Here is a 13,356-nt window from a genome sequence, read left to right on the forward strand (position 1 = left end):
GAGAGAAAGTACAAAGATCACTCTAAAGTACTGCAAATGAGGTAAAGTGATCTGACATTAAACTACCTGCTTGAAAGAACACATTCTGACATATTTTAAAGTGTTAGCATTATATTAATCGTAGCAGTTTTGTTTTCATCATCCTTTGCAACTCCATCAAATCAAACAACAAAAAAATCTCTCTCTGTATATATACACACTTTATACATATTTTATATGTACTTTATGTGTGGTCTTATAATTTTTATTTATATGGAGACACTGCTGAGAATAATCCTGTTCTTTCCTGAACAGGAAATTTTGACAATGACAGAAAGGATCTGCTTCAAATGTCACAGTGCTTGGCTGTATATTTTTCTTGTAGTCATTCCTGCACAGAAATCTCTCAATAGTTTGAAGTGATTACCATTTTCTCAAACTAATAAGCTTTCATCCTTTGCATATTTCTTTATTTAATGTTCAGAATATGCAAGATAGTGGTTTTGTTTGTTTGTTTTCCAAAATAAAAAAACATTGTTTCTGTTTTAGAAAACTATTCAGGAAAATCTGGGATAGACATATAGACATTTTTCCTCTGTACAGCCTGCCCAAGAACTGATGTCTAGGGACCGAATACTTCATTGCTAAAAATAGGTCTGGGACCTCATTGAGCTGCTGTTGTTTTTTCATCTGGAGTCAAGAGCAAATGCCTCAGCTATTTGGAAATGAATCAGTCCTATCAAAAATAAAAAACCTTGGGGGAAAGGGGAGGTAACATTAATTGAAATGCTTAATTGACAAGTAAACGGTCATGAATTGCTTCCAGAAAATCTAATCCATATTAAATTAAATTTAAATGAAGCCTTTCTACAGGCTTCACATTATAACAATAGAATACAGGAGAAATACCACTCTCTTACGCCTCTTCTCTGTGCCTAGAGGTATTCTGCGTTGAGGCTTTTTTTTTTTTTAAACCGATTCAACTCTTATCAGGTATTGTTCTCTAAAAGTGTTTTAGCTGTTCCTCAGATACATCTCATTATCAATTTTATTTACCTCATCATGTATTATCAAATGCAATACCTGTATTAAACAGATACCATCTAGACTGAATGTTCAAAAAACAGCCTTATAAAATGAATGTACAAATATTAAATACATTTATAAGGTAGATGAACTTATCCATCTGTTTATACAATTAGTGGAAGAGATCCCCTGGGACACTGTCCTTAGGGACTGAGGATCTGATCAGAACTGGCAACTCTTTAAGGACAGTTTTCTTAGAGTGTTAGAGCACTCCATCCCCATCTGTAAGAAATCAAGCAGGGAAAGGTAGGAACCCTGGATGGCTGAACAAGGACCTGTTGGTCAAACTGAGATGCAAGAAGGAAATCCACAGCAGTGGAAGCAGGGACATGGCCTGGGAAGAGTACAGGGATGCAGTCCAGACTTGCAGGGAAGGGATAAGGAAAGCCAAGGCACAGATGAAACTGAGCTTGGCAAAGGATGCAAAGAATAACGGGAAGGGATTCTATAGGTACATTGCTCAGAAAAGAAAGGCCAAGGAGGTTTTACCCCCTCTAATGGATGAGAAGGTTGAACTGGTAAAAACAGACATGGAGGTGCACTCAAAAACTTTGCCTCAGCCTTCACTGCCAGTCAGACTTCCCATGTCTCCTGAGTCCCTGAACACATAGATGAGGGCTGGGGGAGCAAAGTCCCTCCCACTGTAGGTGAAGAGCAGGTATGAGACCACCCGATGGAACAGAGCAGCTACAAGTCTATGGGGCCCAATGCCATGCATCCCAGGGTCCCTGGGGAAACTGGTTTATGTAGTTGCCAAGCCTCTCTCCATCAGATTTGATAAGTCCTGGCAGTCAAGTGAAGTCCTTGGTGACTGGTAAAAGTGAAACATCACTCCCATTTTTAAAAAGAGTAGAAAGGAGAACCCAAGAAATTACAGACTGGTGAGCCTTACCTTTGTGCCTGGGAAGATCATGGAACAAATGCTCCTGCAAGAAACGTCAAGGCATATGCAGGGCGAGGAGGTGATCTGAGACAGCCAGCACGGCTTCACCATGGGCAAATCCAGCCTGACAAGTCTGGTGGCTTTCTACGACTGAGTGACTGCATCAGACAAAGAAAGACAAACCAACATCATCTACATGGACTTCTGTAACATTTTTGAGATGGTCCCACATGACATCTTTAACTTGGGCAGATACAGATTTGAAGGGTGTACTATTTGGTGTATAAGTAATTGGCTGGATGGCCACAGACAGAGAATTTTGGTCAACAGCTATAAGTCCAGGCAGAGGCCAGTGACGACTGGTGTCCCTCTGGGGTCTGTCATGGGACCAGTGCTCTTTAATATCTTCATCAATGACATAGACAGTAGGATCAAGTGCACCCTTAGCAAGTTTGCAGCACACTAAACTGAGTGGTGCAGTTGATACAACAGAAGGAAGGGATGCCATTCAAAGGGACCTGGACAAACATGAGAAGTGTACCTATGTGAACCACATGAAGTTCAACAAATGGAAGTTTAATGTGTTCATTCCCAGACATGAGTACAGGGTGGGAGAAGAGCTCATTGAGACCAGCCCTGAAGAGAAGGACTAGAGGGTTCTGGTGGACAAAAAGCTCAACATGAGACAGCAGTGCACGCATGCAGCCCAGAAGGCCAACTGTGTCTTGGGCTGTATCAACAGAGGAGTGGCCAGCAGGTCTCCCTCTACTCTGCCCTTGTGAGGCTCTACTCGGAGTACTACGTCCAGGTCTGGGGCTCCCAGCACAAGAAAGATGTGGACCTGTTAGAGCAGGTTTGTGAACCTCTCTTATGAAGAAAGGCTGAGAGAGCTGGGGCTGTTCAGCCTACAAAAAAAGAAGGCTCTGGGTAGACCTCATTGCAGCCTTTCAGTACTTACAAGGGGCTTATAAAAAAGATGAAGAGAAAATTTTTACTTTGGCAGATAATGACAGGACAAGGGGGAATGGTTTTAAACTAAAAGAGGGAAAATTTAGATTAGAGACTAGGAGGAAATTCTTCACTCAAAGGGTGGTAAGGCACTGGAACAGGTTGCCCAGAGAAGTTGTGGATGCCCCATCAGGAGGTATACAAGGCCAGGCTGAACTAGGCTTTGAGCAACCTGGTTTAGTGTGAGGTGTCCCTGCCCATGGCAGGTGGGTTGGAACTGGATGATCTTTAAGGTAACTTCCAACCCAAACCATTCTATGTCTCTATGATTCTATGATAACAAATTTAGTACATTCCAATTGCATACCAAATGAGGATTTTGCATATTGTAGTAGCTTGTCTTCAGATGCCCCTCTCTGCATTAATTTAATTCAGTCTTTGTAAATAAGTAGTCATTTCTGAAAGTATTTTCATTTAATGTTGTGGCTTTCATGACCTTTTGGTAAAAACAAACAAACAAACAAACAAACAAAAAACACCTCTGCTTCACTAGGAATGGCCAATACCTGACAAGGCAAGAGGAAAAGCTCTTTAAAAGATTAGAGTTAATTCATTTTAGAGTATGTGTCTCAAGGAAGCAGTTCTAAGCATAAAAATAAGGTAGAAATACACAAGATATTCAATCTGAAGGTTCAGAGTTGCAAAAGTTATCACTCCATACTATCAGAGATGACTAGAGAAAGAAAATTAACTTAAGCTTAATTAGCTCTCATGCTTTTAGTTTAAATCACTCTTACTTTTCACCTCAGACTGAAAAAGAATGGCTCTAGAAGCACACAATAGTTATTAAAACATGGCAGAAAGGCAACAAATATTCCCTTCTAATGCTGAGAAATATCTCCCCTGCTTCTATACAACCCAGAGTACAAAGAGGTATACAGAACCCTGTGTGTTACTTCTCATGGATGTCCCCTCCCATTGCTTCTTCAAGGTCTGAGTTGAGAGGAAAGAGGTAAAAATTCCCAGCTGTAAAAAGCCTGAGGGATGCTCAGGAGAAGGAAGGCAGCCATGTACCAGTGGACAACCATTTGCAGTTGCTGGAACCAGTTCCACACCATCATTCTGCTCCCTTCTTTCTACAGCATATGGATCCCATATAAGACAAGTTGCAATTGCATAGCTCAATCCCAGTAGGTCAGTAGCAGCTGTGGAGTAAAGCCTGGTTCTCTTCATCCCTCTCTGACCTTGCTGCTTCCTGTAACACCATCTGCATGAAGCCCCCAAAGAGAGTCAGCCAGAAAGATGAACAGATTCTAGCCTGTCAGATATTCACTGCCTAGGTCAGGAGGGAAAATAAAGACCGATAAATAATGGTTACCAAGCTCAGACCTTCCAAATCTAATAAAAGCTATACAGGGATGGTAATTTTGTTTTGTAGTCAATTTGGTTGAATAAATAGGAGAGTGAAATGCTCAGGATGCAACACTATAAGTCTTGGATTTTCTTCCCCCAGTGTTGACATTTGAGAGAGCACTGTGTATTCTAGGTTTCATCTGCCTTTTATGTCTCAGTATAGCAAAGCTTCCCAAAACAGTATAGCATGTACAACAGTCCTCCTCTTGTATGATATACTTCTATGAGTCTTCTTCTGTTTAAATACTAACAAGACTTCCCAAATCAGTGGTGCTGACAGGCTGATGAAATCCATGAAATTCATGCTGAATGATTTGGCTCAAAATCTACCACTTTCTTTTTTGCTAATTTCAGTGAAATTCCAGAGACATCTTCTATATTACATGCTTTGCCTGACACCAGTAGGGGCCCCCTAAAACTATCTGTGCATGTATTGCACACAACAATGTCACTCAAGCAGAGGGTATTTTTTCTAAACCTCAATTTCACTTCTATACAATATGAAAAATCACTGACCTATCAGTCTCATTCCAGTTGTCAGTCTTATTCCACTGCAGGTCTTATTCAGTTGTCACTGAATAAGTGACATAAGTGAATGAGTGCAGATGCCAATCCACAGAAACTCTGACAATAACACTGTTCGCTGTCTACCACAGCACACTCCATGCCAAAATTTCTGTCCCCAAAGGGAACAAGACTGGGACCTCTGTTTAAACACAGAAAATAGAAAAAAAAAAAAAAAGAAAAAAAAAAACTTTTATGACACTGTATGTCCTCATCTGAATTAATTGCATTCTCTGAGACTCAGTTTCCTCATTTGTGACATGAGGCCATAATACTTACCAACTTAATGACACTTATCAAGTACCTGGTGAGTGCGAAGTACTAAGGCCACCCAGTGACACAAGTGAGAATGAAAGCCACTGCTTCTGATGTCTACCTTCATGCTTTGGGCACTGAAACATAGAGCAACTTAGTTTTCCAAAACTGCAGAAGGATGATATCAGAATCTTACAAAGACCTGGATAACAAAAATGTACATAGATGGAGCTGTTTGCTTTTCATTTCAATGCTTCACTTCAATAACTAGTCATGTCAGGCACGTATGAACAGATATTTACAAACTTAGATACATACATGATCTTTCTTTCATGACATACTGTGCTTTAACTTATATATCTATCCTATATGCAATGTACCAATGATTTATCATATTGTGGTCAGAAAAAAAATATAAAATAAAATAAAAGTGAGTAAGCACAGAGCTGAGGCCGTTCTAATGAAGTAAGCCTCTGGAAATAGGCAACTCACAAGTTCATCACTGAAGTGTGTGAGGAAGATAATAAATATTCTACTCTGCTTTGTGAGAGAATTTCCTTTTTAGCGGTCAGCCTCATACATGCTCTTATTATATTTGACACATTTGCAGTAACTCATAATGCTTCCACAGTGCTACAATGAAATATATATTTATGAGGGTTTTAAACTCAATGACGAACTAACTGGTAGCTGTAAAGGAAAAACATCTGACATTATTTGTATGAACAATAGCACAGCTAGCTTTGACCTCAGTGAAGTCCTTCACCTTTTAGAAGGGTATAACCAATGAATGTTAAATGCTGCAATATTAAGAAAGAGCAAAACACTGAACTGAGGGTATTAATCAATATGCATTTTACCGGAGTAATATCTATAGGATTTTGCTTTAACACAGAAAGCACAGGCAGGCTCTAACTCTCCTCTGAACACAGAACCACAGGAGGAAAGTGGAGAGAGTCAGAAGGTGCACCTACTGGCCTTACGTCCTGTTCACCCAAATAAAAAATGCTGTCATTCCTCCCACAAAGCCCAACCAGAAAACCCTTATTCTCTGACCTTGCGGTGGGCCAAAAGAACGTGCTTGCTGAAACAGGCTGTTCTCTCATCCTCTGGGTTGGTCAGCAGTGCCTATCTGCCACGCTAGAGAGAGAGAGTGGCTACTGACCAAATAAACACATGATCATCCTTCTTGGACCATCCCTGAAGAGCCACAGCTGGAAGCAGTGCTTGTCAGCATGCTGCCTGAAAGCTTGCAGCATGTCCCTCCCAGGAATGTGCTTTTTTGAGGTATTATTTCCTACGTGAAAGATTTATTTTCATTCTAGCTGCTTCTGATCTTTTATCCACTCGGTTTTCTGGGTCTTGCGATATTTTAGATCACTAGAAATTTTCTCTATTTCAGGTATCCACTGAAAAAGAAAGGTAAAGCTTTATTGGCTTCTTCTGCCATATAAATTTGAAGTCAGTTAATGGTGATTAGCTGTTGACAAGAGAACTGCCTTGGACACATTTAGACATGGGGTGGCGGGAAGCAGCATCGATCTGCTCTATGTTTAGGAAGTTCAACGTGAAGTTTTTTACCTGTGTTTTGTGTTTAAAAGGAATAAAGAGAATTTACTTTGAACTTGAAGAGAACAGTGCAAATACTATTCTACCCTAAACCTATGTGAATTGTATGTGCAACATAATAAACTGCCTGAATATTAAAGACACACTCACAAAACTGGTTCAATTTGCTGCTCCTCTGAGAAGAGTCTCTCTAGTTTTATTGACAAGTAACCTTTTAGAAATCACATGCTGCTTTGTGGGCTGGCAGTGGCTTCATTTGAAGTTTTCATTGTTTTAAAATATTTACTGTGATAGGCAACCAACAGGCGCATTGGTCATTGTGAGGTAACAGGTATGTGTTCTTCTTATCTTTATTTTACAGATAAATGAATTAAATTCACAAAGGATGTCCTTTTTACCCAGAAAGAAGGACAAAAGTATATCAAAGAGCCACAGCCAAACAAACATTTTACTATTACCTAGCATGTGGGGTTGAGAGGTCTTTCATCACCTCTGTGTCTCTATGTGTATCTTTTAGAGTATACGATGTAGCACTGGAGTTTGAAAGTTACTCACTTCCTCTTGAATTTATTTATCCCTTATGGCTTGCCTGCAGTCCCAACGGTTTATCTAAAGGAATGGAGAAGTGAATGAAGATAGGTTGCACCAAAGGAATAGGGCACATAAGCTCCCAGACACAATGCCTTATGTTGCTTGTCACTCAAGAAGACCTGTTATTGCCTCAGATTGGACTAGCATTTACGCAGACCTCAGGTTACAGATTTGAGACTCTGCATATTATTAATGTCTTGTCTTTTCTACACTTTTTATCCCTTAATACTATTCCCAATAAGCAGAAAGGAAAAGGTGAGATCTAAGAAAAAATTAATTTCCATAAACTAAGAATTCTAAACATATAATTTCCTACACCTTTTTGCTAACCCAAGGCTTTCAAAAATCCTAAACCAGATTTCCTTTCCCTCTCCTAGTCATGGGCTTAAGCTAAAAGAACTCACACATAATTAAAGAAACACTCATTTTATTCTGAAGAAAGATTTTTGGTAATTTTTAGATCCTAGCCATTAGTGCTTTAAAATAATTTTAACATAGGAGCAGAGTTGGGTAGGAAAATAGTAGAAATTTTCAGGTCATAAGAAGAAGAAAGATGCTCTTAAAAAAGGAAAAGAGTTAGAACTCTATGTCTGCATGAGCTTTTGGTCCTCCGATAAAACCAATCAAATGTTCCAGTCGAACAGACAATTTTCATGAAAAATATCATTAATCACATCTTGAATTTTCTATCAAAGCAAATTTTAAGGAGAAGTCAGTCCTAACCAAAGAGGATGAAAATGGGAGAGACAGCATTGCCATGGATCTGTGAAATGCTTTATAAGCTTTCTGTACTTTCTTTCTCTCCAGGAACTCCATAAAGTCAGAGGGAAATTCACTTTGTGTAATGTGTTGGTAAAATAACTATTTTCAAACCATCAGAAATCAACTACATATTTTTTCCACCTCCTCTGTTGTTGCCTAGGATACAGGACAATAACTAGAATTTACAAGTTCTGAGTGAGATCCTTACCTGCACTACCACATTGTAATGCTGTTGGGAAAGGGCCAGAATAGCATAAAGTTCACACTTTTACCTGATGAGACAGAACAGATACAGCTGACCGTGCGATTGACTTCCTGCTTCCCCCAGACCACCTCAGATCTTGATGCAGAGGAGACGGCATGCTGCCGAGACTCCAGGCAACCCAGGGGTACAGCTGTCATTTAAGATACCTTCCCCTTCTCTGTGCTCAACTCTCAGATGTTTCTAACAGGGAACTTCTCTGTCTTTGAAGGAGGTCAGCGTTGGAGGATACAAGTTATCTGATCTGAACTGCCCCCCTACCCTAGACTGCAATAGCTCTGCTTCACAGAATCACAGAATCATCTAGGTTGGAAGCGACCTCCAAGATCACCTAGTCCAACCTCTGACCTAGCACTAACAAATCCTCCACTAAACCCTACATTTCTGACAAGTGAGGACAGTCTTCTTTCTGGAACTCCTTGCCCAGCTGCACTCCTGACTTGTTACAGGACTTCAGCCAGTTCACTCAGCCCTGTTTCTGATCTGCAAAACACAGATTAACAGGAGACATTTCAAATAGCTGTTTCCTTCAATGGTTATGTCCTTGAGTTTAAAAACAACAATAAAAGAAAAAAAAAAAAAAGAAGAAAAAAAAAAAGAAGAAAAAAAAAAAAGAAGAAATGGGAGTGTAAAAAATTGCTTTAATATATGCTTACCAAAGCTGAGATTAAACTTTACATTCCGGAGCGTTAACATTCACCAAAAACAGACAGGAGGAGATAAGTGCAGTGTGTAAAGCCAAGCAATGCAAATCAAGATAAATTTCTGCCAGTGGATTTGTAGGTTTCTAAAAATATAATGCTTTGGACAATTACAGTTTTAAACATTACTTGGATGTTTATGACATTCATTTTATTGACAAAATACAGTTATCCTTTTAGTATATCTCTTTTGTTCTTTCCCATTTCATCCACAGTTTTAGCTGTCTGAAAGCTTTCAGGTTTTGCCTTATGAGAAGATCTACAAGAGAACAGGAAGTAGTTTTAGTTTGGGGTTCCCTCCAAGATTCTTCTTAAAAACAATTTGAAAGGTGAGAGAGCTGCCCTTGTAAAGAGCTTCTGAAACAAATCCAGAGCAACAACAAAATAGTGCTACTACTCAATAGAAAAATCAGAATAACTATTTTTAAACTATTCAGCTCATGTCTCAAAATTAGCTTATAATGCCTAACAAATCAGCATATCCTGAGAACATGCAGGCATGTATATGTATAGCTCTGATTTTACTTACAAGGTAAGGAGTAGATTTGACTGGACTAGATATTACTATCACAGTATGCATGGACAATCTAAAGTATTTTAACAAATAACAGTGAAATAAATGCACATGCTGCTTTGTAAATCCACGGAATCTGTAGTCACTGGTCTCAACTCCTGATATATCCCAATTCACTAAGCATAAATAAAAACACGATGAAAGATAAGATCAACCTGATACACCCCATTTTTCAGTCCCAATGCAGTTGTCATTGCTTTTCTCCTCCAAATAATCCTGTTGATATCTAAAAGGTATCGCTACTATTTAATCATTAAAATAACTATAATTCCACTCCTGTTAGGGGCCTATCTCTGCAATAAGCTGAGTATACTCAGATGTCTTTGCAGAGACTAACTGCTCTTAAGCTTAGAGGGCTGTTTGGCACCAACAAATGCCGCAGGACAGTGGTTGGTAGTCTGCAGAGAGCTGTCAAGGAGACATGCGGTTTGGTGGACTCTTTCTCTGTTCTCCTTGGTTGTTCCCACTCTTAATTAAAAAAAAAAAGAAAAAGGAAAAAAGAAAAAAAAAAAGAAAAAAGACAATATAATTTTGCCAAAGGACACCACAGTTGTAGCCCTACAGCTATGATCAGGATATTTATAGAATACTCCTCTAATGTTAGTTTTTCAAGCAAGCAATTTCTGTGTTTCTCATGAAGTTACGCTGTATTAGTCACGATTGGAAGCAGAGGAAGCCTGCTCAGCACATGTGAGTATTGCCCACACTATGGAAAACACCTGAGCAACAGCTCCCACAGTCAGAAATGACAGTAGTAGTCTCAAACCAGATGGCACCAAGCTCTAATGCTCTGACACAGATACAAAGGGATTTTGCACCCGAGCTACTTACTGGGTGGTCTGTCCAAGCCTTGCTTGGCCGTGGAGTGAATCAGTAAGGGATGACACGTGTCACATATGTTGTTTCCCTCCCTCACCAAGCGGATGGTGATTGAAAGTGGCATAACCTTACAGTTGGTAAAAAGTCTACAGCCAGTTGTTTTGAAAGGCAAACACAGGGAGTGCATTTACCTGAGTCAGGAAACTATCTTCTGAAGAGTAAGGCTGAGCTGCCTCTTTCTTTGAGGGGGCATTAAGGAAAAGCTCATAACAGTCCACATGAGGCATAACTGATAATTTTCTTACTAAGGATCTTGAAAATGTTATTTTTTTCCTCTATTCTATACACTGTAGTCTGAAAAATGTGAGGCAAAATACTGCAAAAATTTTTGAAAAAAAGAGTGCTCTAACATGCTTTATGCTGGCAGAGAAAAGTAGACGTGAGGCAGAGTTCCAGGCTATGATCGCTCAACCTGAAACCATATGCTTTTCTTCACTGTACCAACTGTGTTAGGGAAATGAAATAAATTATATCAAGGAAATAAATAAAACACATCCAAGTGAGGTATCTTAAAGTACAGCTGTCAACTCAAAGTCCAAATTGGAGTTGGAGTTTAAAAAATTTAGCTACTCCATCAGTTTTGTGGGTTTACAATTACTTTCTTTTTATTTCAAAAAGCTGTGAGAACATTGCACAAAAGAGCAAGGAACTACACAATTAACTGAGCATAGAAGGAAATATTGAAAATGACTGTATACAAAGCTTTGGTAAGAGTACAAAAGAGAACTAGAATAAAGGAAAACACATTTGCCTAATCACTGATCTATTACTGAATATAATGGAAGTAAGTGTAGCTAAATTCTGAAATTGGCATGACTTTTAATGAGCAGCATGCTTCTCTAAGGTGCGTGCCTGTGTACTTCTTGGAATGGAAGCTCAGAGCTGACTATCTCATGTGGAAGTGTTAGCTTGAAAGTCAGGCTTTTCCCTTTTGTATTTTTTAAGCTTTTCTGTATTGCAACTTCCACGGGGAACTTGACAACTCAAACTGTAACTAAAACACCAGAGAGAAATTACAAGGTTTCCCTTTTCATGAGTAATGAGATACAAAACCCACCTACCTCCCTGCTCTGCTCTGCAGGTGTTCACCACCTTTATTTTCAGGCAGTCCAACTGATTACTTAAACAACTCTATCTAAATTGTTTTGTCTTTTTTTTTTTTTTTCTTTCTTTGAATCTTGCATTTTGTTGCTTCTTTTCAGCCGCAGCAAGGAAATAGGTCAAAAGATGTGTTTGCTTTTCCTAACTGTATTGGCAGGCCTGATGAACAGCGTTCTTTCTGCACTGACAAAAATGAAGACATTTGTGTTTAAAAAGAAAAAAAAAGGCAGTTAAAGAGAGATTACTACACACTTGCCTTTACTACCTTAACTGCAGAAAGGCGCAGTGCTGTTGATTTTCTAGGTAATCCCCAAAAACTTTCTGCTTGAACCTAAATTAAACTGAAAACGGCTAAAGCTGGTGAAGGGTAAAGGCCGGAAGGATCATATCCGAGGTGTGCGGGTCTGAAGTTGTGCCCTCACTTGAAGGCGCAACTCTGGTGCCCCTGCACACCACCTCCACCAGCACTGACAGAAACCGGCGATCCCAGCTCCTCCGGCTTTTGTGGCCGCCACAGGCTTCCCCCTGACCGGGGGGATCCCCCAGGAGGTTTTGGAGGGGGACCCGGGCCGGGACAGCCGCGCTGTGGGCGAACAACCTCACCCACCCCACCGTTTTGTCGCTGGGGGAGGCCTGGCAAGGCACGGCGCGAGAGGGAAAACCTGGGAGCAGCGCGGCTGGGCACAGGGACACCGCCGAGAAGGGGGGCCGGGGGGAGGCCGGCGCGATCCCCGGCCCTGAGGGGAGCGTCCCCCGACCCGGCCCCGCCGCTCGTCGCCCCCTCCCCTTCCTTTCTTTCCCTCCCCTTCCCGGCAGGGCAAGGCGAGGCGAGGCGCGGGGCCAGTGGCCGTGGTGGCCCGGCGGCAGGTGTAGGCGCACGGCGGCGGCAGCACCCCCCCAGCCCTTCAGCCCCGCTCCCCGCCGCGACAGGTAAGGGCGGCCGGGTGGGGGGCTCCCACCGCTGCCATGGGGGCCGAGGAGGCGCCCCCGGGCCGCCCGGCTGAGGGAAGGGAGGCCGGGGGCGGCGGGGCGGGCCGGGGCGGGGCCGTGCCGGCGGCTCCCCGGGCGGCGCTGGGGCCCTGCCAGAACCATTTTGGTTCGCGGGGCGGCGGGAGCGCAACCCCCGACGGCCCCAACGCGGGACTCCCGCTGTCAAACCCGGCGCGGCAGCCGCCGAAAGGCTTACTGAAGGGGTGCCCTGCCCGGCCAGGCGGCTGTCGAAAGTGTTTTTGTTTAATTTTTTTAATCTTTTTGGCCGGCCGTCGGAGCGAGGGAAGCGCCTGCGCTCTCTGGGGCTGCGGCGAGCGTCGAGGATCGCTGGAGCAGTGAATTTCTCCTGCCCGAGTAACGGGGAACGGGACAAACCCGCTGCGGCTCTCAGGTGGAGGTAGGTGCTTCCCCGGGCTGAAAGCAGCCAACCCCAGGTACGCTGTTTTGTCTGGTACTAAACTCCGTGCAGATCTTTGAAATACTTCTTTCTACAGGTGCTGCCGAACATGCTGCTTTTTATTCACGCGAGGGCTCCTTTAGCATTTTTAACTAGATCCTCTCGTTCTAGGTATCTGAGACCATAGCACAATAAACTTCTGAAGGGTATGCTTTTACTAAGCAAAAAGTCCTATAACTTATAAACACTTCAAAACTTTGCACTTCCATGCTGTTCTGTCTATATATGCTTTTTCTTTTTCTTTTTCGTCTGTGAGCTACTTTAATAATATTCTTTTCAACGTGCCTTTTTTTGCAAGCCCAGAATTGCCCTGTACCAGTGTGTCTGAAATGTTTCTTGTAC

At 41.7% G+C, this 13,356-nt stretch overlaps 1 protein-coding gene across 1 annotated transcript in view; it reads right to left on the minus strand.

Moving 5' to 3' along the window:
• LOC310888990 (uncharacterized protein) overlaps nt 1-13,356 on the minus strand; it is a gene marked incomplete at its 5' end in the record, with an annotated part of 49,120 nt that overhangs the window by 9,044 nt on the left and 26,720 nt on the right. Inside the window, one exon of the mRNA XM_083815943.1 lies at nt 1,958-13,011. Coding sequence (XP_083672069.1) covers nt 11,986-13,011 — 1,026 coding nt within the window. The 3' untranslated portion in view covers nt 1,958-11,985. The remainder of the gene's footprint in view (nt 1-1,957; nt 13,012-13,356) is intronic.

This window comes from Anser anser (genome assembly GCF_964211835.1).
Source record: "Anser anser genome assembly, chromosome: Z".
NCBI lineage: Eukaryota > Metazoa > Chordata > Aves > Anseriformes > Anatidae > Anser > Anser anser.